The sequence below is a fragment of the Mustelus asterias genome, unplaced genomic scaffold, assembly GCF_964213995.1.
Source record: "Mustelus asterias unplaced genomic scaffold, sMusAst1.hap1.1 HAP1_SCAFFOLD_2369, whole genome shotgun sequence".
Classification (NCBI taxonomy): Eukaryota; Metazoa; Chordata; class Chondrichthyes; order Carcharhiniformes; family Triakidae; genus Mustelus; species Mustelus asterias.
The window spans coordinates 31,618-57,701 of NW_027592314.1; the positions used below are offsets into that span (position 1 = coordinate 31,618).

Here is a 26,084-nt window from a genome sequence, read left to right on the forward strand (position 1 = left end):
ATTCGGGAGGCAGAGGTGGTCATAGACAGAAGCTTCAGGGATGTAGTTACTCCAAAGAATGAAGATAGATGGGTGAGGGTGAGAGGGGCTGGGAGGAAACAGTCAGTGCAGGGATCCCCTGTGGTCGTTCCCCTCGGCAACAAGTATACCGCTTTGGATACTGCTGAGGGGGACGACCTACCAGTGGTAAGCCACGGTGACCGGATCTCCAGCGCTGGGTCCTTCCCTGTGGCTCAGAAGGGGAGAGCAGGAGAGCAATAGTTATTGGGGACTCGTTAGTTTGAGGGATAGATAGGAGGTTCTGTGGCAGCAAAAGAGACTCATGGATGGTATGTTGCCTCCCGGGTGCCAGGGTCTGTGACGTCTCGGACCGTGTTCTCAGGATCCTTAAGGGGGAGGGGGGAACAGTCACAAGTCGTGGTACACATCGGTACCAGCGACATAGGTAAGAGAAGGGATGGGGATTTAAAACAGGAATTTAGGGAGCTAGGGTGGAAGCTGAGAGCCAGGACAAACCATGTTGTCATCTCTGGTTTGTTGCCGGTGCCACGTGCGAGCGAGTTGAGGAACAGGGAGAGAGTGCAGATAAACACGTGGCTGCAGGGATGGTGTAGGAGGGAGGGTTTCAGCTATGTGGATAATTGGAGCACATTCTGGGGAAGGTGGGACCTGTACAAACAGGACGGGTTGCACCTGAACCAGAGGGGCACCAATATCCTGGGAGGGAAATTTGCTACGGCTCTTCGGGGGGGGTTTAAACTAATTTGTCAGGGGGATGGGAAAAGGAGCTGTAGTCCAGAAGCCAGTGTTGAATGTAGTGAGGTACTGAGGACGGTATCAAGGTCGCAGGAGTGAACCGGCAGACAGGAAGGTGGGTTGAAGTGTGTCTACTTCAATGCAAGGAGCATCCGGAATAAGGTTTGTGAACTTGGAGCGTGGATTGGTACTTGGGACTACGATGTTGTGGCCATTACGGAGACATGGTTAGAACAGGGACAGGAATGGTTGTTGGAAGTTTCGGGGTATAGATGTTTCAGTAAGAGTAGGGAAGGTGGTAAAAGAGGTGGAGGAGTAGCATTGTTAATCAAGGATAGTTTAACGGCTGCTGAAAGGCAGTTCGAGGGGGATCTGCCTACTGAGGTAATATGGGCTGAAGTTAGAAATAGGAAAGGAGCAGTCACATTGTTGGGGGTTTTCTATAGACCCCCAAATAGTAATAGAGATGTGGAGGAGGAAATTGCAAAGCAGATTATGGATAGGTTTGGAGGTCACAGGGTAGTTGTCATGGGTGACTTTAACTTTCCAAATATTGATTGGAGCCTTTATAGGTCGAATAGTTCGGATGGGGCAGTCTTTGTACAGTGTGTGCAGGAGGGTTTCCTGACACAATATGTGGATAGGCCGACAAGAGGTAGGGCCACATTGGACTTGGTACTGGGTAATGAACCAGGCCAAGTGTTAGATTTGTTTGTGGGAGAGCACTTTGGAGATAGTGACCACAATTCGGTGTCTTTCATTATTGCAATGGAGAGGGATAGGGCCTTACGGCAGGGCAAGGTTTATAATTGGGGGAGGGGTAATTATGATGCGATTAGGGAGCATAAGATGGGAACAGAAACTGTCAGGGAAAGGCACAAATGAAAAGTGGAGCTTGTTCAAGGAACAAATACTGCATGTCCTTGATAGGCATTTCCCTGTCAGGCAGGGAGGAAATGGCTGAGTGAGGGAACCATGGCTCACAAAAGAGGTTGAATGTCTTGTCAAGAGGAAAAAGGAAGCGTATGTAAGGATGAGAAAACAAGGTTCAGTTGGGTCGCTTGAGGGTTACAAGGTAGCAAGGAATGAGCTTTAAAAAAAGGGCTTAGGAGAGCTAGGAGGGGGCATGAGAAGTCCTTGGCTTCACCAAGGAGAGGGACCATGTTTTTGAGGATGAGAGTGGGATACAGGCTGATAGGCTGGAGGAGGTAGATGTTCTGAGGGAAGGTGTATTAGCAATTTTGAAAATCCTGAGGGTTGATAAGTTCCCTGGGCCAGATGGGATATATCCTAGGATTCTTTGGGAGGCAAAGGATGAGATTGCAGAGCCTTTGGCTTTGATCTTTGGGTCCTCACTTTCCACGGGGATTGTGCCAGAGGACTGGAGAGTGGCAAATGTTGTTCCTCTGTTCAAGAAAGGAAATAGGAATGACCCTGGTAATTATAGGCCAGTTAGTCTTACTTCGGTGGTCGGTAAGTTAATGGAAAAGGTCCTGAGGGATGGGATTTATGACCATTTGGAAAGATGCAGCTTAATCCGTGATAGTCAGCACGGATTCGTGAAGGGTAAGTCTTGCCTCACAAATTTGATTGAATTCTTTGAGGAGGTAACTAAGTTTGTAGATGAAGGTAGAGCAGTTGATGTCGTATACATGGATTTTAGTAAGGCGTTTGATAAGGTTCCCCATGGTAAGCTCATGAAGCAAGTAAGGAGGTGTGGGATAGAGGGAAATTTGGTCGATTGGATAAGTAACTGGCTATCTCGTAGAACACAGTAAGAAGTTTAACAACACCAGGTTAAAGTCCAACAGGTTTATTTGGTAGCAAAAGCCACACAAGCTTTCCTGTGGCTTTCTGTGTGGCTTTTGCTACCAAATAAACCTGTTGGACTTTAACCTGGTGTTGTTAAACTTCTTACTGTGTTTACCCCAGTCCAACGCCGGCATCTCCACATCATATCTCGTAGAAGACAGAGGGTGGTGGTGGATGGAAAATTTTCAGACTGGAGACCAGTTACCAGTGGTGTACCACAGGGATCAGTGCTGGGTCCTCTGCTATTTGTGATTTTTATCAATGACTTGGAGGAGGGGGCTGAAGGGTGGGTCAGTAAATTTGCTGATGACTCCAAAATTGGTGGAGTAGTGGATGAGGTGGAGGGCTGTTGTAGGCTGCCATGAGACATTGATAGGATGCAGAGCTGGGCCGAAAAATGGCAGATGGAGTTTAACACTGATAAGTGCAAGGTGATTCATTTTGGTAGGACAAATTTGAATGTGAATTACACGGTCAATGGCAGGATTCTGAGGAATGTGGAGGAACAGAGAGATCTTGGGGGTCATGTCCACAGATCTCTGAAGGTTGTTACTCAAGTGGATAGAGCCGTGAAGAAGGCCTATAGTGTGTTAGCGATTATTAACAGGGGTTTGAGTTTAAGAGCCGTGGGGTTATGCTGCAGCTGTACAGGACCTTGGTGAGACCACATTTGGAATATTGTGTGCAGTTCTGGTCACCTCACTATAAGATGGATGTGGAAGCATTGGAGAGAGTGCAGAGGAGACTTACCAGGATGCTGCCTGGTTTGGAGGGTAGGTCTTATGAGGAAAGGTTGAGGGAGCTAGGGCTTTTCTCTTTAGAGCGGAGGAGGATGAGAGGCGACTTAATAGAGGTTTATAAGATGATGAGGGGGATAGATAGAGTGGATGTTCAGAGACTATTTCCTCGGGTGAATGTAGCTGTTACTAGGGGGCATAACTATAAGGTTCATGGTGGGAGATATAGGAGGGATGTCTGAGGTAGGTTCTTTACTCAGAGTGGTTGGGGTGTGGAATGGACTGCCTGCTGTGATAGTGGAGTCGGACACTTTCGGAACTTTCAAGCGGTTATTAGATAGGCACATGGAGCACACCAGAATGATAGGGAGTGGGATAGCTTGATCTTGGTTTCGGACAAAGCTCAGCACAACATGGAGGGCCGAAGGGCCTGTACTGTGCTGTACTGTTCTGTGTTCTATCTGCAAATTTGGAGATGATGCATTCAATCCCCTCTTCCAAATCTTTAATATATAATGTGAACAGTTGGGCTCTTAGCACAGATCCCTGCGGAACTCCACTAGTCACTGACTGCCAATCAGGAAAAGACCCATTTATGCCAACTCTTTGTTTCCTATCTGCGAACCAGCTTTCTATCCATCTCGACATTACTTGCAATCCCATGTGCTTTAACTTTACATAGTAGTCTGTTATGCGAGCCCTTGTCGAAAGCCTTCTGAAAATCTAAATAAACCACATCCACTCGTTCTGCTCGGTCAACTCTACTAGTTACATTCTCAAAAGAATTTCAAAGGGCCTGTTCCTGTGCTGTAATTTTCTTTGTTCTTTAGATTCGTCAAGGATGATTTCCCTTTTGTAAATCCAAGCTGACTTTGTCTGATTTATACCACTGCCTTCCAAATGCTGTTATGAAGTCCTTGATAATGGACTTTAGCAACTCCCCCAGTACGGACGTTAGGCTCACTGGTCTATAGTTCCCTGTTTATTCTCTCCCTCCCTTTTTGAACAGCGGGCTTCCATTAGCCACCCTTCAAGCTGCAGGAACCAGTCCAGAGTTCAAAGAATTTTGAGAAATAACCACCAATGGACCTACTATTTGCAGGGCCAGTTTCTTAAGTACTCTATTGCACTCTTGACTTGGGGACAGGCTTTGGGGAGTCAGAAGATGAGTTATTCACCACAGGATTCCCAGCCTCTGACCTGCTCTGATAGACACAATATTTATGTGGCTAGTCCAGTTCAGTTTCTGGTCAATTGCAACCCCCATGGATGTTGATAATGGGAGGAATTCAGCGATGGTAATGCCATTATTGAATGTCATGAGGAGATGGTTAGATTCTCTCTTTTGAGATGGTCATTGCCTGGCACTTGTGTGGTGCGAATGTTGCTCGCCACATTTTTAAATATATAAATACCAAGAGCATAACTAGGGAAAGAGTAGGGCCGAGTAGGGCCAATGTTGGTAATGTGTGTGTGTGTGGACCTGGCAGAGGTTGTTAGTCCTTGATGAATACTTTGGAAAAGGACGAAGCAGGTGTAGACATCAGGGTGGAGGTCTGTGAAATATTAGAGGAATACAACATAGATGGAGAGGAAGTAAAAGTAGATAAATCAGCAGGTCCAGATGTGATGTATCCCAGGCTTGAAGGAGGCAAGGGAGAAGATATCAGGGGCACTGGCAGTAATTTTCAAATCCCCTCTGGCCACGTGAGGTGGTAGACTGCTAACAATGGACTGCTAGCATTGTCCCATTATTAAAAAAACAGATATAGGGATAGAACAGAAAATTCTAGGCTAGTCAGTCTAATCTCAGTGGTGGGGAAGTTACTAGAAAGAATTGTGAGGGGCAGAATGCATCTTCACTTGGATCAACACTGTTTAATCGGGGATAGTCAGCATGGATTTGTTAATGGAAGGTCATGTTTGACAAATCTAATCCCTAATCTTTTGAAGAGGCTACCAGGAGTGTTAATGAGGATAATGCATTTGATATGATCTATATGAACTTTAGCCAGGCTTTTGATAAGGTCCCTTATGGCAAACTGGTCAAGAAAGTATAGGCCCATGGGATCCAAGGCAAAGTGACACATTGGACCCAAAATTGGCTGAGAGGCAGAAAGCATAGGGTGATGGTAGAGGGATGTTTCTGTGGCCGGAAGTCTGTTTTTAGTGGGGTTTCGCAGGGCTCGTTGCTGGGGCCCTCGCTATTTGTGGTGTACGTTAATGATTTGGACTTACCCCCTACATTTATGTTCAAGAAATTTGCAGATGACATGAAAATTGTTAGAGTGGTAAATGGAATTCAAACTGGAAAACTGTGAGGTAATGAACTTGGGGGGGGCCAACAAGGCAAAAGATTACATCATGAATGGTAACCCTGGAAAGTATTGAGGATCAGAGGGACCTTGGAGTGCATATCCACAGATCCCTGAAGACAACAGGACAGGTTGATAAGGTGGTTAAGGCAGCAAAGGGGATACTTGCTTTTATTAGCCACTGCTTAGAACATAAGAGCAAGGGAGGTCATGATGGAGCTGCATAAAACACTGGTTAGGCCACAGCTAGAGTACTGTGTGCAGTTCTGGTCACCACATTATTATGAAGGATGTGATTGCACTGGAGAGGGTGCATAGGAGATTCACCAGGATATTGCCTGGGCTCGAGGGTCTGAGCTTTGAGGAAAGATTGCTTAGGCTGGGGCTGTTTTCCTCGGAGCAGCAAAGGTTGAAAGGGGACCTGAAAGAGCTGTATAAGGTTATGAGGGGCGTGGACAGGAAGGCATGTTTTTCATTAGTAAAAGGGTCAATAACCAAAGGGCAAAGATTTAAGGTAAATTTAAAAATTTGCAAGTCATGTTGCAGCTTTATAGAACCTTAGTTAGGCCGCAATTGGAACATAGTGTTCAATTCTGGTCGCCACACTGCCAGAAAGATGTGGAGGCTTTGGAGAGGGTACAGAAAAGATTTACCAGGATATTGCCTAGTATAAAGGGCATTAGCTATGACGAGAGGTTGGAGAAACTTGATTTGTTCTCGCTGGAACGACGGAGATTGAGGGGAGAGCTGATAGAAGTCTACAAGATTATGAAGGGGATGGACAGAGTGGATAGTCAGAAGCTTTTTCCCAGGGTGGAAGAGTCAATTACTAGGGGGTATAGGTTTAAGGTGCGAGGGGCATGGTTTAAAGGAGATGTACGAGGCAAGTTTTTTTTACACCTAGGGTGGTGGGTGCCTGGAACTCTCTGCCAGGGGAGGTAATGGAAGCGGATATGATAGTGACTTTTAAGGGCACCTGGACAAATACATGAATAGGATGGGAATAGAGGGATATGGTCCCCAGAAGAGTAGGGGGTTTTAGTTCACGTGGGCAGCATGGTCAGTTCAGGCTTGGAGGGCCGAAGGGCCTGTTCCTGTGCTGTAATTTTCTTTATTCTTTGTAAGAAGTAAAAGGCTAATCTTAGAATCCCTACAGTGGCCATTCGACCCATTGAGCCTTCATCGACAACAGTCCCACCCTATAACCCCATGCATTTACCCTGCTAATCCCCTGACACTAAGGGGCAATTTAACATGACCAGTCAACCTAATCTGCACATCTTTGGACTGTGGGAGGAAACCAGAGCACCTGGAGGAAACCCACACACACGGGAAGAATGTGCAGACTCCACACAGTCACCCAAGGCTGGAATTGAACCTGAGTCCCTGGCGTTGTGAGGCAGCAGTGCCACTGTGCTACCCATAAAAGCAGAGTTGGGGAGAAATCTTTACACCCAGTGGGCGGTGGGAATCTGGAACTCACTGTCTGAAAGCATGGTGGAGGTGGCAACCTTCATAACATTAAAGGAGTATTTAGATATTCACTTGTGCTGCCATAACCTACAAGAGCTATGGGCCAAGTGCTAGAAATTGGTATTAGTGTAATCAGATTTTTGTCAACCAGGTTGGACACAATGGACCGAGTGTCCCCCTCCTATGCTGGCGATGTCAGAATCTATGAAAAACTTTATCCAAAGGTACTGGATATATAGGAAGAGCAGGCAAAAGGAAAATGAGGTGGGGCAATGTTGTCAGTACAGAATCATACAGTGCAGAAGAGGCCCTTCGGCCCATTGAGTCTGCACCAACACGCAAGTAGCATCTGAACTCTCACCTAATCCCATTTACCAGCACTTGACCCATAGCCTTGACTGCTATGATATGCCAAGTGCTTATCCAGGTATTTCTTAGGCATGACCTCCCTCAGATGAAGCCATGCTGACTATCCCTGATCAAACCTTGCCTCTCCAAGTGGAGACAGATGCCCTCCTTCAGAAGTTTTTCCAATAGTTTCCCTACCACTGACACAAGACTCACCCGTTTGCAGTTCGCTGGGTTATTTTTTCCTATCTTATAAGAACACTGACACTCTAACAGTGGCATTAAACAGAAATATGAGATTCCGTAACGAGGTCGCTACGATAATCATGGTGACTTTAATTTACATATAGATGTGACAAATCAGATTGAAGTTTGTACTGTGGCAGATAAATTCCTGGAGAGTGAGTGAGATTTGTTTTTAAACTATTATGGTATTTTAAGGTCAACTATGGAGCGCTATCCTATATTTCGTATTGTGCAATGAGAAGGGGCTAATTACCTTGGTGGTGCAGGGTTTTTTAGAAAGCAGTAACCATAACATGATAGAATTTTTCGATAGGATGGAAAGTGAGGAAGTCCGATCAGAAGCTAGTGTCCTACATCTAAACAAAGGAAACTGAAGCTGTTTAAAAAAGGAAGTAGACAAAAGGCGGGTAACTACAGGCCGGTTAGCTTAACGTCCGTAGTTGGGAAGATGCTAGAGTCCATTATTAAAGAGGAAATAACAGAACACCTGAATAAGAATGGTTCGATCAAGCAGACGCAGCATGGATTCATGAAGGGAAAGTCGTATTTGATGAATCTACTGGACATTTATGAAGATGTCACTAGTGCGGTTGACAGAGGGGAACCGGTGGATGTGGTGTTTTTAGATTTCCAGAAGGCGTTCGATAAGGTGCCTCACAAAAGGTTGCTGCAGAAGATTGGGGTACACTGAGTTAGGGGTAAGGTGTTGGCGTGGATTGGGGATTGGCTATCTAACAGGAAGCAGAGAGTTGGGATAAATGGGTGCTTTTCTGGTTGGCAGTTGGTGACCAGTGGCGTGCCGCAGGGATCGGTGCTGGGGCCTCAATTGTTTACCATTTACATAGATGATCTGGAGGAGGGGACTGAATGTAGGGTATTCAAGTTTGCTGATGACACAAAGGTGAGTGGGAAAGCGAATTGCATGGAGGACGCGGAAAGTCTGCAGAGAGATTTGGATAGGCTGAGCGAGTGGGCGAGGATCTGGCAGATGGAATATAACGTTAGCAAATGTGAGGTTATCCACTTTGGAAGAAATAATAGTAAATTGGAATATTATTTAAATGGAGAAAAATTACATCGTGCGACTGTGCAGAGGGACCTGGGGGTCCTTGTGCACGAATCGCAAAAACTCAGTCTGCAGGTGCAGCAGGTGATCAAGAAGGCGAATGGAATGTTGGCCTTTATCGCGAGGGGGATAGAATATAAAAGTCGGGAGGTCTTGCTGCAACTGTACAAGGCACTGGTGAGGCCGCAACTGGAGTACTGTGTGCAGTTTTGGTCCCCTTATTTGCGAAAGGATATATTGGCCTTGGAAGGAGTGCAGAGAAGGTTCACCAGGTTGATACCGGAGATGAGGGGTGTAGCTTATGAGGAGAGATTAAACAGATTGGGTCTGTACTCGTTGGAGTTTAGAAGGATGAGGGGTGATCTTGTAGAGACATATAAGATAATGAAGGGGCTGGATAGGGTAGAGGTGGAGAGATTCTTTCCACTTAGAAGGGAAACCAGAACTAGAGGGCACAGCCTCAAAATAAGGGGGGGCCGGTTCAGAACAGAGTTGAGGGGGAACTTCTTCTCTCAGAGGGTAGTGAATCTCTGGAATTCTCTGCCCATTGAAGTGGTGGAGGCTTCCTCGTTGAATATGTTTAAATCACGGGTAGATAGTTTTCTGATCGATAAGGGAATTAGGGGTTATGGGGAGCAGGCGGGTAAGTGGAACTGATTCGCTTCAGATCAGCCATGATCTTGTTGAATGGCGGGGCAGGCTCGAAGGGCCAGATGGCCTACTCCTGCTCCTATTTCTTATGTTCTTATGTAAACTACAAAAAAGAGCGGCACAGTGGTTAGCACTGCTGCTTCTCAGCGCCAGGGACCCGAGTTCAATTCCTGACTTGGGTCACTGTCTGTGAGGAGTTTGCACGTTCTCCCCGTGTCTGCATGGGTTTCGTCCGGGTGCTCTGGTTTCATCCCACAGTCTGAAAGACATGCTGGTTAGGTGCATTGACTCGAACAGGCGACGGACTGTGGCGACTAGGGGAATTTCACAGTAACATCATTGTAGTGTTAATGTAATCCTTACTTGTGACTAATAAATAAACTTTGAGGGTATGAAGGGTTGGCTGTGTAAAATCGGGTTCAGAATTCAGCGAAGGAAGATCAAGAGATTGAGTAAGAGAAGAAAAATAGAGTATTAGAGTAAACTTGCAAGTAACACAATCAGGCTGTAACAGCTTGAAAAAGTGATAAAAGTTGTTTCCTTTTCATTGTTAAGTATTGTTCAACTGTTAATAGTTGAGCTGTTTCATTTGTTAGTTTTAAACTGTTATTAAATAAAGTTTGTTTTGCTATAAAAGACCCCTAATTTGTCAGTGGAATTACTGCTGGAGCAAAGCATCCTATCCTCTCATTTATGCCAAAATAGAAAAATTGTTGGGGTCTAGTCTGGCATCCCAAGGTAACTTGGGGTTCTGCTCCAGCAATACACAGACAATAGGAGGAATGGATCTTTTGGCACCTCAGGCCTGCTCCACCATTCAATATGATCATGGCTGATCTTCTACCTCAAAGTCATACTACAGCTACTACTACCATTTCCCTTACTCCTTGATACCGCTAGCGTCTAGAAATCTATTTCCTCCTCAAATATATTCAGTGGCTTGACCTAAGCACAGTCTGAAAGACGTGCTGGTTCGGTGCACTAGCCATGCTGAATGCTCCCCCAGTTTACCCGAACAGGCGCCGGAGTGTGGCGACGAGGGGATTTTCACACTAACTTCATTGCCGTGTTAATATAAGCCTACTTGTGACACTAATAAATAAACTTCAACAAATATATATTACTGAGTCCGAATCGGGTAAATTTACAACAGAGAACAAGGAAATGGCAGAGCAATTAAACAACTACTTTAGTTCTGTCTTCACAGAGGAAGACACAAATAACTTCCCGGAAATGCTAGGGAACCAAGGGTTTAATGCGAAGGAGGAATTGAAGGAAATTAGTATTAATAGAAAAATAGTGTTGGAGAAGTTAATGGGACTGAAAGCCACTAAATACCCAAGAACTGGTGATCTACATCCCAGGGTACGAAAGGAAATGGCTATGGAATTGGGCAAAGTTAAAGTCGTCAAGAGTCCAAGATGACTAGAGATTGCATTCCACTTTGAGAGGAGAGCTGACAGTGATTTAGAGCATAGAGGTTTACAGCATAGAAACAGGCCCTTTGGCCCAACTTGTCCATGCCTCCCCTTTTTTTAACCCCTAAGCTAGTCCCAATTGCTTGCGAGGGGCCCATATCCCTCTATACCCACCTTACCCATGTAACTCTCTCAACACTTTTTAAAAGACAAAATTGTACCAGCCTCTACTACTGCCTCTGGCAGCTCGTTCCAGACATTCACCGTCCTCTGAGTGAAAAAATTGCCGCTCTGGACCCTTTTGTATCTCTCCCTTCTCACCTTAAACCTATGCCTGCGAGCTTTCGACTCCCCTACCTTTGGGAAAAGATGTTATCTATGCCCCTCATTATTTTATAGACCTCTATAAGATCACCCCTAAGCCTCGTATGCTCCAGAGGAAAAAGTCCCTTTTGGGAAGAAGGAAATAGGCCTTCTTCACAGCTCTATCCACTTGAGTGGCAACCTTTAGAGATCTGTGGATATGGACCCCAAGATCTCTGTTCCTCCACAGTCTTCAGAACCCTACCTTTGACCCTGTAATCCACATTTAAATTAGTGCTACCAAAATGAATCACCTCACATTTATCACTTGGCATTTATCTGGATTAAATTCCATCTGCCATTTCTCCGCCCAATGTTCCAGCCTATCTATATCCTGCTGTATTCTCTGACAATGTTCATCACTATCCGCAACTCCAGCAATCTTCGTGTCGTCCGCAAACTTACTGATCACACCAGCTACACCTTCCTCCAAATCATTTATATATATATCACAAACAGCAGAGGTCCCAGTACAGAGCCCTGCGGAACACCACTAGTCACAGACCTCCAACCGGAAAAAGACCCCTCCACTGCTACCCTCTGTCTTCTGTGGCTCAGCCAGTTCTCCACCCATCTAGCTAGCTCACCTTTTATCCTGTGAGATAGCCTGCCATGAGGGACCTTGTCAAACGCTTTACTAAAATCCATATAGACGACATCCACGGCCCTTCCCTCGTCAATCGTTTCTGTCACCTCCTCAAAAAACTCAACCAAATTTGTGAGGCATGACCTCCCTTGTACAAAACCATGCTGTCTATCACTAATGAGATTATTCAGTTCTAAATGCGCATATATCCTATCTCTAAGAATCTTCTCCAACAATTTCCCTAACACGGACATCAAGCTCACCGACCTATAATTACCCGGGTTATCCTTGCTACCCTTCTTAAATAACGGGACCACATTTGCTATCCTCCAATCCTCTGGGACCTCACCTGTGTCCAGCGAAGAGACAAAGATTTCTGTTAGAGGCCCAGCAATTTCATCTCTTGCCTCCCTGAGGAGTCTAGGATAGATGCCATCTGGCCCTGGGGATTTGTCTGTCTTAATGTTTCCTAAAAAACCTAACACTTCCTCCCTTGTAATTGAGATTTTTTTTTAACGGGTCAACACATCTCTCTGAGACACTATCAGTCAACATGTCCCTCTCCTTTGTGAATACTGATGCAAAGTATTCGTTTAGGATCTCTCCTACTTCCTTTGGTTCTAAGCATAATTCCCCTCCTTTGTCCCTGAGAGGTCCGATTCTTTCCCTAACAACCCTCTTGTTCCTAACGTATGTATAAAATGCCTTAGGATTCTCCTTAATCCTGTCTGCCAAGGACATTTTGTGACCCCTTTTTGCCCTTCTAAGTCTCTGTTTGAGTTCTTTTCTACTTTCTCTGTATTCCTCTAGTGCTCCATCTGTTTTTAGCTGCCTGGACCTCATGTATGCCTCTTTTTTCTTTTTGATTAGACCCACAATTTCACTGGTTATCCACGGCTCTCGAATCCTACCTTTCCTATCTTTCCTCTTTACAGGCACATGCCTGTCCTGCAGTCCTATCAACTGCTCCTTAAAAGACTCCCACATGCCAGATGTGGATTTACCCTCGAACAGCCTCTCCCAATCAACAGCCACCTAATCCGGCTGTAGTTAGCCTTCCCCCAATTCAGCACCTTACCCATAGGACAACACACATCTTTTTCCATTACTATCCTAAAGTTTACAGAATTGTGGTCACTATTTGCCACATGTTTCCCCACTGAAACTTTGACCTGACTGGGCTCATTCCCCAGTCCTAGGTCCAGTATAGCCCCTTCTCTAGTTGGACTGTCAACATATTGTTCCAAAGAGCCTTCCTGTACGCATTTTAATTTTACTGTTGTAGGCTGCAAAGAGACATAGATAGGATGCAGAGCTGGGCTGAAAAATGGCAAATGGAGTTTAACCCTGACAAATGCGAGGTGATTCATTTTGGTAGGACATAAGAACATAAGAACATAAGAAATAGGAGCAGGAGTAGGCCATCTAGCCCCTCGAGCCTGCCCCGCCATTCAATAAGATCATGGCTGATCTGACGTGGATCAGTACCACTTACCCGCCTGATCCCCATAACCCTTAATTCCCTTACCGCTCAGGAATCCGTCCATCCGCGCTTTAAACATATTCAGCGAGATAGCCTCCACCACCTCAGTGGGCAGAGAATTCCAGAGATTCACCACCCTCTGGGAGAAGAAGTTCCTCCTCAACTCTGTCTTAAACCGACCCCCCTTTATTTTGAGGCTGTGTCCTCTAGTTTTAACTTCCTTACTAAGTGGAAAGAATCTCTCCGCCTCCACCCTATCCAGCCCCCGCATTATCTTATAAGTCTCCATAAGATCCCCCCTCATCCTTCTAAACTCCAACGAGTACAAACCCAATCTCCTCAGCCTCTCCTCATAATCCAAACCCCTCATCTCCGGTATCAACCTGGTGAACCTTCTCTGCACTCCCTCCAATGCCAATATATCCTTCCTCATATAAGGGGACCAATACTGCACACAGTATTCCAGCTGCGGCCTCACCAATGCCCTGTACAGGTGCATCAAGACATCCCTGCTTTTATATTCTATCCCCCTCGCAATATAGGCCAACATCCCATTTGCCTTCTTGATCACCTGTTGTACCTGCAGACTGGGCTTTTGCGTCTCATGCACAAGGACCCCCAGGTCCCTTTGCACGGTAGCATGTTTTAATTTGTTTCCATTGAGATAGTAATCCCATTTGTTATTATTTCCTCCAAAGTGTATAACCTCGCATTTCTCAACGTTATACTCCATTTGCCATATCCTCGCCCACTCACTCAGCCTGTCCAAATCTCTCTGCAGATCTTCTCCGTCCTCCACACGATTCACTTTTCCACTTATCTTTGTGTCGTCTGCAAACTTCGTTACCCTACACTCCGTCCCCTCCTCCAGATCATCTATATAAATGGTAAACAGTTGCGGCCCGAGTACCGATCCCTGCGGCACGCCACTAGTTACCTTCCTCCAACCGGAAAAACACCCATTTATTCCGACTCTTTGCTTCCTGTCGGATAGCCAGTCCCCAATCCACTTTAACACACTACCCCCAACTCCGTGTGCCCTAATCTTCTTCAGCAGCCTTTTATGGGGCACCTTATCAAACGCCTTTTGGAAATCCAAAAACACCGCATCCACCGGTTCTCCTCCATCAACCGCCCTCGTCACATCTTCATAAAAATCCAACATGTTCGTCAAGCACGACTTTCCCCTCATGAATCCATGCTGCGTCTGATTGATCGAACCATTTCTATCCAGATGCCCTGCTATCTCCTCTTTAATAATGGATTCCAGCATTTTCCCTACTACAGACGTTAAGTTGACCGGCCTATAGTTACCCGCCTTTTGTCTCCTTCCTTTTTTAAACAGCGGCGTAACATTAGCCGTTTTCCAATCAACCGGCACTACCCCAGAATGCAACGAGTTTTGATAAATAATCACTAACGCATCCACTATTACCTCTGACATTTCTTTCAATACCCTGGGATGCATTCCATCCGGACCCGGGGACTTGTCCACCTTCAGTCCCATTAGTCTACCCAGCACTGCCTCTCTGGTAACATTAATCGTATTAAGTATTTCTCCTGCTGCCAACCCTCTATCGTTAATATTTGGCAAACTATTTGTGTCCTCCACCGTGAAGACCGACACAAAAAACGTATTTAAAGACTCAGCCATATCCTCATTTCCCACTATTAACTCCCCCCTCTCGTCCTCCAAGGGTCCAACATTCACTCTAGCCACTCTATTCCTTTTTATATATTTATAAAAACTTTTACTATCAGGACAAATTTAAATGTGGATTACAGGGTCAAAGGTAGGGTTCTGAAGAATGTGGAGGAACAGCGAGATCTTGGGGTTCATATCCATAGATCTCTGATGGTTGCCACTCAAGTGGATAGAACCGTGAAGAAGGCCTATAGTGTGTTGGCGTTCATTAACAGGGGGTTTGAGTTTAAGAGCCGTGGGGTTATGCTGCAACTGTACAGGACCTTGGTGAGACCACATTTGGAATATTGTGTGCAGTTCTGGTCACCTCATTATAAGAATGATGTGGAGACACTGGAAAGAGTGCAAAGGAGATTTACCAGGATGTTGCCTGGTTTGGAGGGTAGGTCTTATGAGGAAAGGTTGAGGGAACTTGGGCTTTTCACTTTGGAGCGGAGGAGAATGGGAGGAGACTTGATAGAGGTTTATAAGATGATGAGGGGGATAGATAGAGTGAACGTTTAAAGACTATTTCCTCAGGTGAATGGAGCGGTAACTAGGGGGCATAACTATAGGGTTCATGGTGGGAGATATAGGAAGGATGTCCGAGGTAGGTTTTTTACTCGGAGAGTGCTTGGGGTGTGGAATGGACTGCCTGCAGTGATAGTGGAGTCAGAAACTTTAGGAACATTTAAGAAGCTATTGGATAGGCACATGGAGTACTTCGGGATGATAGGGAGGAAATAGCTTGATCTGGGTTTCAGACAAAGCTCGGCACAACAACGTGGGCCGAAGGGCCTGTTCTGTGCTGTACTGTTCTATGTTCTATGTTCTATTTTATAAATTCTTCCCCGTCCAGGCCCCCAGTCCTAAGCGATTTCCAGTCTATGTGAGGGAAATTAAAGTCTCCCACTACACCAACCCTATTTTTTCTGCACCTGTCCAGAATCTCCTTACATATCCGTTCCTCAACTTCCTGTGGGCTGTTGGGAGGCCTGTCGTATACCCCCAGCATAGTGACTGCGCCCTTCCTGTTTCTGAGCTCCACCCACAGTGACTCGTTACCTGACCCTTCCAAATTGTCCACCCTCTGTACCGCTGTAATATGCTCCCTAACCAGCATTGCTACTCCCCACCTCTCCTAGCCCCTCCTCTGTCTCGCCTAAAACACTTATACCCCGGAATATTCAGCTGCCAGTCTGCCTGTCCTTTTAACCAAGTCTCTGTCACTGCAACCACATCCAAGTTCCGCGCAGGCATTAATGCTGTAAGCTCGTCTGTCTTGCCCGTGACGCTCCTTGCACTGAAGCAGATGCACTGAGATCATCCTCCCCCAGATTGCTCTTCCTCTTAGATAGCCTTGTCTTGGCCCCATGCTCGTTCCCAGCCTCTATGCTTATTGACCTATTGTTCTGATCCCCACCCCCCTGCCACATTAGTTTAAACCCACCCAAACTGCAAAACTCCCAGCTGGGATATTCGTGCCCCTCCAGTTTAGGTGTAACCCGTCCTTAGAGAATATAAAGACTGACAAATCCCCAGGGCCTGATGGAATCTATCCAAGGCTGCTCAGGGAGACGAGAGGTGAAATCGTTGGGCCTCTGACGCAAATCTTTGTCTCGTCACTGGACACAGGTGAGGTCCCAGAGGATTGGAGGATAGCCAATGTGGTCCCGTTATTTAAGAAGGGTAGGAAGGATAACCCGGGTAATTATAGGCCGGTGAGCTTGACGTCCGTGGTGGGGAAGTTGTTGGAGAAGATTCTTAAAGATAGGATGTATGCGCATTTAGAAAGGAATAAACTCATTAACGATAGTCAACATGGTTTTGTGAGAGGGAGGTCATGCCTCACGAACCTGGTGGTGTTTTTTGAAGAAGTGACCAAAATGGTTGACGAAGGAAGGGCCGTGGATGTTGTCTATATGGACTTTAGTAAAGCATTTGACAAAGTCCCTCATGGTAGGCTAGTGAAAAAGGTTGGATCCCATGGGATAAAGGGGGAGGTGGCTAGATGGGTGGAGAACTGGCTTGGTCATAGAAGACAGAGGGTGGTAGTGGAAGGGTCTTTTTCCGGCTGGAGGCCTGTGACTAGTGGTGTACCGCAGGGCTCTGTATTGGGACCTCTGCTGTTTGTGATTTATATAAATGATCTGGAAGAAGGAGTAACTGGGGTGATCAGTAAGTTTGCGGACGACACAAAACTGGCAGGACTTGCAGACAGTGAGGAACATTGTCAGAGGCTACAGAAGGATATAGATAGGCTGGAAATTTGGGCAAGGAAATGGCAGATGGAGTTCAATCCTGATAAATGCGAAGTGATGCATTTTGGTGGGAATAATGTAGGGAGGAGCTACACGATAAATGGAAGAACCATAAAGGGTGTAGAGACGCAGAGGGACCTGGGTGTGCAAGTCCACAGATCTTTGAAGGTGACGTCACAGGTGGAGAAGGTGGTGAAGAAGGCATATGGCATGCTTGCCTTTATAGGACGGGGCATAGAGTATAAAAGTTGGGGTCTGATGTTGCAGATGTATAGAACGTTGGTTCGGCCGCATTTGGAATACTGCGTCCAGTTCTGGTCGCCACACTACCAGAAGGACGTGGAGGCTTTGGAGAGAGTACAGAGGAGGTTTACCAGGATGTTGCCTGGTATGGAGGGGCTTGGTTATGAGGAGAGATTGGGGAAACTGGGGTTGTTCTCCTTGGAAAGACGGAGGATGAGGGGAGACTTAATAGAGGTGTATAAAATTATGAAAGGCATAGATAGGGTGAACGGTGGGAAGCTTTTCCCCGGGTCGGTGGTGACGTTCACGAGGGGTCATAGGTTCAAGGTGAAGGGGGGGAGGTTTAACACAGATATCAGAAGGACATATTTTACACAGAGGGTCGTGGGGGCCTGGAATGTGTTGCCGGGCAAGGTGGTGGAGGCGGACACACTGGGAACGTTTAAGACTTATCTAGACAGCTATATGAACGGAGTGGGAATGGAGGGATACAAAAGAGTGGTCTAGTTTGGACCAGGGAGCGGCGCGGGCTAATTGTTCCTGGTTTCTCGTTTCAAGACTTCATTCTATGATCATCTTGCTGGTGCCAGTACAGAGTGAGACTGCGGATAGTTGGGAACCTGTCTCGGGGGCAGGGAATTCATATGGTGTTCGTGGAAGTGGAAATGACTAGGGTTGGGAAGCATTTTCCGATCGGGGCCATTGTGATCTCCTGGACTCGTTTCGATCGCCTCAGGGGGTCGGAGAGGAATTTCCCAGATTTTTTTCCCCATATTGGCCCTGGGGTTTTTCACTCTGGGTTTTCGCCTCTCCCTGGAGATCACATGGTCTGGAATGGGGGGGTGGGGGTAAGTTAATAGGTTGTAATGAACAAAAGCATCGTAGCTGTGAGGGACAGCTCGGTGGATAGGATATTGGTATGTAGATAGGCTGGAAAATTGGGCGGGGATCCTGGATTCAGGATTCAATCCTGGACCGGGGAGCGGCGCGGGCTTGGAGGGCCGAAGGGCCTGTTCCTGTGCTGTATTGTTCTTTGTTCTTGTACAGGTGCCATCCTCTCCTTGAAGACTTCCCAGTGATCCACGAATTTGAAACCCTCCCTCCTGCACCAGTCCTTTAGCCACACGTTCAGCTGTGCAGTCTCCCTGTTCCTCGCCTCACTAGCTTGTGGCACTGGGAGTAGTCCAGAGATCGCTACCCTAGAGGCCCTGCTTTTTAGCCTACTACCCAACTCCCTGAATTGCTCTTGCAGGACCTCCCTGCTCTTTCTGCCTACGTCATTTGCACCAATGTGGACAATGACATCTGTCTGGTTACCCGCCCCTTTTGGGATGCCTCCTCCCCGCTCAGACATCCAGGACCCCAGCACCAGGGAGGCAGACTACCATCCTGAAGTCTCGTTCGCGCCCACAGAACCGCCTGTCTGTGCCTCTAACTGTTGCATCCCCCACTACTATTGCTCGTCTAGTCCCCCTCTTTCCTTCTGAGCCACAGAGCCCGACTCCATGCCAGTGACCTGGTCACCGTGGCTTATCCCTGGAGGGTCATCCCCCCCCCACAGTATCCAAAACGGTATACTTATCCTGGAGGGGGACAACCACAGGGTATCCCATCACTGACTGCTCTCTCCCCTCCTCTCTCCTGTCTGTCACCCATCCCTTACTGTTAAGGGGGACAACCACCGGGGTACTCTCTGGGTACGTGACCTTTACCCTTCCTAACCGTGACCCACGTGTCTTCCTCTCGTGGCCCTGGTGTGACGACCTGCCTGTAACTTCTCTCTAACTTTTCATTTTCCTTGACTAGACTAAGGTCACCGAGCCGCAGCTCCAGTTCCCTAACGCGGTCTCTCAGGAGCTGCAGTTTGACGCACCTGGCGCAGATGTGGACTTCTGGGAGGCTCGGCGACTCCATGAACTCCCACATCCGACACCGACAGCAACAAACTGGCCTCCCACTCATAATTACCTCTTTACTGGACAATTACTGGAAGAACAAAGAACAGAACCTCTGCCTCTCCTTATGTATTTGCTCCTCAATTTCCCGCCAACTATTTGGGAGCCCATAGTACAACTCTATCAGTGATTTCCCCCTTCTAATTTCTCAGTTCTACCCATATAGACTCAGTGGGCGAACCCTCGGATATATCCCCCCTCAGTCCGGCCGTAATGTTTTCCTTAATCAAAAGTGCAACTCCCCCCCTCCTCTCTTACCTCCTGTTCTATCTTTCCTATAGCATCTGTACCCTGGGACATTGAGCTGCCAGTCCTGTCCCTCCCTTAGCCATGTTTCAGTAATTGCTATAATATCCCAGTCCCATGTACCCATCCATGCCCTGAGTTCATCTGCCTTGCCCGTCAGGCCTCTTGCATTGAAATAAATGCAGTTTAATCTGGACTTACTCACCGTCTTGCTTTTGCCTGATATGTCTAGTACGAGGATTACTGACACTGCCTTGACTATTTAATGTGCTCTCTTTAACTTCTGTGCTGTCCCCAACCTTCTCTTCTGTCTCTCTACTGCTTTGGGTCCCACCCCATTTAACCTGAGGATCACCACACCTCAGGTGAGAAGAAAGGTTGACAAGGCAGTGCCTTAGTGGATATCTTAAAGCACTGTTGGCATTACTCTGTGCTATTAACCAGCTGTCCAGTCTACCATCTGTATGCTCTGAAGATATGGTTATGTGGATGTTGAATAATGAAATGTGTATTGTTGCCTGAGAGTTATATTGACAAGACACCAGCAGGAAGACCTCGGTTCGTACAATATTTTTCAGTTTAAAACTTTGCTTTAAATTTATTGAAACCCGATCTCGCCCCCAAGTTCTATTGATTTGGCACCCAAAGGAGTTTCACTGCAATGTGAAATAGAGGCAACCACAGTCCAAAGATGTGCAAGTTATGTTAATTGGCCATGCTAAATTGTCCCTCAGTGTTCCAAGATGTATTGGTTAGGGGAATTAGCAGGGTAAATATGTGGGGCTATGGGGATAGGGTCTGGGTTAGGTGCTCTGTCGGAGAGTCAGTGCAGACTCGATGGGCCGAATGGCCTCCTCCTGCACTGCATGGATTATATGATTCTAACTTGAGTTTAACACCCAGAAAAAATACAGAACTGAGCTAAACAGGCACCCCCATGGGAATAGTGGATGTGTTGCAAAGGGATTAGGTGTCCAAGCATGCTAATCATTAAAAGCAAGCATACAGGTACAGCAAGCAGTTGGGAAGGAAAATGGTATTGTGTCCTTCATTGCAAGAGGACCTGAGGACAGGAGCAGGGACGTCCTCCTGCAGCTATACAGGGCCTGGTGAGATCACGCTTGGAGTATTGTGTGCAGTTTGGCTCTCCTTATCTAAGAAAGGATATCCTTGCCATCGAGGAAATGCAGTGAAGGTCCACCAGACTGATTCCTGGAATGGCAGAATTGTTATATAAGAGATTGAGTCGACTGAGCCTGTGTTCACCGAAATGAGAGGAGATCGCAATGAAACACAAAGTTCTGATGGGGTTGAACAGACTGGATACTGGGGGGATGTTTCCACTGGCTGGAGGGTCCAGATCAGGCTCACGGCACAGGTTAGACAGATGAATTAGACAATTCCTACAGTGGAGAAGGAGGCCATTCAGCCATTCGAGTCTGCACCGACTCCCAACAGAGCATCTTGCCAGTTCCATTACTCTCCCTATCCCCATAACCCCATTTACCCCACTAATCCCCCGAACCTGCATATCTTTGGACTGTGGGAGGGAACCAGAGCACCTGGAGGAAACCCACACAGACACGGGAAGAACGTGCAAACTCCACACAGTCACCCAAGGCTGGAATTGAACCCGGGTTCCTGGAGCTGTGAGGTAACAGTGCTAACCACTGTGCTGCCCTCAGCTGGTGAACCTCTGGAAATCTCTACCACAGAAGCTGTCGCGGTCAAGCCAGTGAATATATTTAAGAAGGGAATAGATTTCTGGACACGAGAGATGTGAAAAGTAGTGGTAGTAGCAGCTGTATATTGACTTTGACAGAGATGATCAGCCATGATCAAATTGAATGGTGGAGCAGGCTTGAAGGGGAGCACTCTGAGATGAAGCACTGAGGGAGCCATGTTGTTGGGTGGCAAGCAGTGGGGAGAGTTCAACGCTGGGTGGTGTGCTGCACTGCAGAAGGACAAGCATTTGGTGGCGGAGGGGGGAAGTACTGAGCAGATGCCATGTCAGAGGCCGCAGACTGGGTGGACTGTGGGAGGGTGAGCACTGGAAGAACACTCGCTGGGTCTGGGTCAATGTTGCTCTGCTGTCTGTGGGATCTCGCTGTGCATCAATGGACTGCTCCACGGCTGTGAAACACTTGTGGGCTTCCTGTCCTGTTGGAGAGCTGTGTTTAGGATCCTCTCTCTTTGTTCCTCTAGGAAACTGGTTGTCACAAAGGAAAAGGACAAAAAGGTTGGCCTGTACACGATCTACATGAACCCCTCCAATACCCACCAGTTTGCTGTTGGAGGGAGAGATCAGTTTGTCAGGTGAGAGGCTCTCTTTCCTTTGCCGTGGGGCTGGGGGGAAGGCAGACTGGCTGTTAACATCCAGACGCGTGTCGACCATGCTCTGCTGCGCTAGCGGGTATCAGTAACACCACTGCCTTTTGTTGCAGAGTCTACGACCAACGGAAGATCAACGAGAATGAGAACAATGGTGTTCTGAAGAAATTCTGCCCACATCACCTGGTACGAAAGAGGCACCTGGGCTGAGCGTGGCTGTGAATGTGTCTGCGCACAGTCTCTCCCCCCTCCCCGCTCGGTCCCCTCGCTCAGTCTCTCCCCCCTCCCCGCTCGGTCCCCTCGCTCGGTCCCTTCCCCCCCCCCCCTCGCCCCCCTCGCTCGGTCCCTTCCCCCCCTTGCGCCCGCTCGGTCCCTTCCCCCCTCGCCCCCTTCCCCCCCTCACCCCCCCCCCCCCCCCCCCAGCTCGGTCCCTCCACGCCCCCCCCCCCCCTTGCACCCCCGCTCGGTCCTTCCCCCCCCCCCCCTTGCACCCCCGCTCGGTCCCTTCCTTCCCCACCCTCGCCCCTCCCCCCATGCCCATGCATGTCTGCCCGTCGCGCCCCCTGTGGTGTGTGTGTGCAAGTGTGTTTCCATGCTTGAATTACCCTGTCCAGCACTTACCGGACTATCTTTCACTCTGGCAGATCAACAGTGAATCCAAAGCCAACATCACATGTCTGGTCTACAGCCATGATGGCTCAGGTGAGCGGAGCTGTGGGATTGGGATGCACGAGCTGGTGAGGGGAGAGCTTTAAGTGATGGCTTAGGGAGGCTGGTGTGAGACGGAATTTCATCTGCTCTCCACTCGGGTTTTATTCTCAGTCTCTCTCTTGTCTCCAATGCAGACCTGTTAGCGAGTTACAACGATGAGGATATCTACTTGTTCAACTCGTCCCACAGCGATGGCGCCGATTATGTCAAGCGTTACAAGGGGCACCGCAACAATGCCACAGGTCAGCCTTCCCTCTCTAATCTCCTTCCCTGGTCACGAGGCGTGGGGGATCTGTCGTCGGCAGAGATTTGGGGATGAGGATGGTTATTGATCACCAGTTCCTCTCGTATTTTTTTTCCTAGTTAAAGGGGTGAATTTCTACGGCCCCAAGAGTGAGTTTGTGGTGAGTGGCAGCGATTGTGGACACATCTTTCTCTGGGAGAAATCATCTTGTCAAATTGTTCAGTATATGGAGGGCGATAAAGGGGGAGTGGTGAGTATAAAACCGCCTCTGCATTCATGAGAGTGTGTTATAGATCGTCAGCGGACATCCCTGATATGTGGGGTAGTACCCTTCCCAATACAGCACAGGACAAGGAGACAGACTAACACGGTAGGACTCGCTTTGAATACAAACCTTTAGTGACAGGTGATGGCCAATAGCACCAGAGAAGGGCAGTCAGTCCAGTGTACCTGTCCCAATGTTTTGAAAGGACTATCCACTTAATCCCATTCCCTGTACCCTGGAAATATCTGCCCCTTTTTTAGTATTAACGTGATCCCTGAAAGTTGCGATTGAACCTGCAGCCACAGGTCCTGTGGGCTGGTTGATTCCAGATTTAATAGCTCGTCCTCTCTAAAGCCATTCTCCACACCTTCCTGCAATGAGAAGTGAGGTGGTTGAGGAGACATTACCTGACCGGGGTCTATTATAACCCTGGCGAGACGCAGAGAGATTATAGGTTCATAGAATCGTAAAATTGCAGAAGGAAACTGTTCAGCCCATAGAGTCACTCTATCCTTTTGGCCCAACCTATCCCCGTAACCCCATCCATTTACCGTGGCTAACCCGCCTAACCTACACTTCTTTGGATACTAAGGAGCAATTTAGCACGGCCAATCCACCTAACCTGCACATCTTTGGACTGTGGGAGGAAACTGGAGTGCCCGGAGGAAACCCACGCAGACACGGGGAGAATGTGCAAGCTCCACACAGACAGTGACCCAAGCTGGGAATTGAACCCAAGTCTCTGGCGTTGTGAGGCAGCAGTGCTAACCACCTGTGTCACTGCGCTTCCCTATTTATCTTTCCACCTGCGAGACAGTTTGGGTAATTGGAAAGAATGCAGAGTGTGGTGAGAATGTGGATTTGCTTCTCGCAGGGACTTGCTGAAGGAATAGTGTCGAAGGTATTTAAGGGGTGCTCAATATAAGACCTTGCTTTTGAATTTCTGCAGATCATTACACCACCTCAGGATATCCCAAATTGATTTGCAGACCATACTTTTTGTGATCCCAGCTGTAGAGTAGGAGCTTCAGCAGCTAATGAGTGCACAGCACTGAGATTGATCAGATCATCACCTGTTTCATTGATATTCCTTGAAGAATGAATATAGAAGGCAGGTCAACCAGGAGGCGAGTTCCCCAGTTTGCGATCAGTACTGTCACTCCGGCAGTGCCACGCCTCAGCCACCCCCCCCCCCCCCCCCCCCACCCCCTGCCGGTCCCTTCCCCGACTGTTCTGTATCTGGTAATTCTGGGCGATTGTCCTAACGCTGCTTTTCGATCTCTTATCACTGCTCCTTCAATTTGCTTTACACTCAGGTTAATTGTCTCGAACCACATCCTCATCTCCCTGTCCTAGCGACCAGCGGGCTAGATCACGATGTGAAGATCTGGACACCGACGTCAGAAGCAGTCAATGGATTATCAGGATTAACAGAGGTGAGTTCCTAATGCATTCCGAGATCCCCATGTTCTGTTGTTCCGGGTCTTCAGCCAAAATAATTTTCCCGTTTGTTAATTCACGGGAAGTTGTGTCGCTGGCTAGGCCCAGCATTTATTGCCCATCCCTAATTGCCCTTTGAGAAGGTGGCGGTGAGCTGTATTCGTGAACCGCTGCAGTGTCTGAGGTGTAGGTGCACCCACAGTGCTGTTAGGGAGGGAGTTCCAGGATTTTGACCCAGCGACAGTGAAGGAACGGCGATATATTTCCCAGTCAGGATGGTGAGTGGCTTGGAGGGGAACCTCCAGGTGGTGGCATTCCCAGGTATCTGCTGCTCTTGTTCTTCTAGATGGTAGTGGTCGTGGGTTTGGAAGGTGCTGCCTAAGGAACCTTGGTGAGTTGCTGCAGTGCATCTTGTAGATGGTACACACGGCTGCCACTGTGCGTCAGTGGCGGAGGAAGTGAATGTTTGTGGATTGAGTACTAATCAAGCAGGGCTGCTTTGTCCAGGATGATGTCAAGCTTCTTGTGTTGTTGGAGCTGCACCCATCCAAAAAAGAGGAGAGCGTCCATTACACTCCTGACTTGTGCCTTGTAGATTTTGGGGAGGTCAGTCAGTGAGGTACTTGCCACAGGATTCTCAGCCCGTAACCTCAAATAGCCACTGTATTTATAGACTGGCCCAGTTTCTGGTCAATGGCAACCCCCAAGATGTTGATGGTGGGGGATTTGGTGACAGTAATCCCATTGAATGTCATGGGGAGGTGGTTAGATCTTCTCTTGTTGGAGATGGTCATTGTGAGCTAAGTCTTGCTGCAGTTGTATAGGAGCTTGGTGACACCTCAGCTGGAATGCTATCTGAGGGTGGGGAAGGTCTCTGGTGTGGCAACAGTCAGAGAGCCACAGGATGAGGGCATCACAAATAAGGATGATCTCTGTTCCACCTTCCTGTTAGCCCCTCGGAATAGCGGACATGAAGCTCGGTGGGGTTGGGAAGCTGACTTGCATCATGTAAAATTTGTTGAGTCAAGTTTACTTGCTTTTAATTTTCTCCTGCTCTTCCCCCACCCCTTCTGCTCTGCCCTCTCCCACCCTGCTGTAAACTCACCCTTCCTGCTGGTAAAGGTCATTAAGAAGAATAAGCGGGAAAGAGATGAGGATTGCCTGCGTCACACGGACCTCTTTGACAGCCACATGCTTTGGTTCCTCATGCACCACTTGCGCCAACGCAGGCATCGGCAGGTGGGCTGAATGGGCGGGGAAGGGTAAACCAGGAGTGTGAACTGATCGGGGAAAGTGGTGGGCTGTGAGGGGCAGAAGGTGCGCGGGTTGGAGCAAGCAAGGGGGAGGGGTGCTAAATGAGGGAGAGGGAAGCAGGGTGAGAGAGGGGCAGAGCAAGTGAGTGTGGGAGGTGTGAGAGCAGATGGAGCGAGTGATATTGCAGGGCTGAGAG

General features: G+C 47.8%; 1 protein-coding gene across 1 annotated transcript in view; it reads left to right on the forward strand.

The window, feature by feature from the left end:
* Window positions 1-25,873, forward strand: part of dcaf8 (DDB1 and CUL4 associated factor 8) — a gene marked incomplete at its 3' end in the record, with an annotated part of 38,694 nt that extends 12,821 nt beyond the window's left edge. The window contains exons 8-14 of the mRNA XM_078207484.1: window positions 21,849-21,959; window positions 22,088-22,160; window positions 22,619-22,676; window positions 22,820-22,927; window positions 23,049-23,179; window positions 24,511-24,630; window positions 25,757-25,873. Of these exons, the coding sequence (XP_078063610.1) occupies window positions 21,849-21,959; window positions 22,088-22,160; window positions 22,619-22,676; window positions 22,820-22,927; window positions 23,049-23,179; window positions 24,511-24,630; window positions 25,757-25,873 (718 nt within the window). The remainder of the gene's footprint in view (window positions 1-21,848; window positions 21,960-22,087; window positions 22,161-22,618; window positions 22,677-22,819; window positions 22,928-23,048; window positions 23,180-24,510; window positions 24,631-25,756) is intronic.
* Window positions 25,874-26,084: the final 211 nt, after the last annotated feature.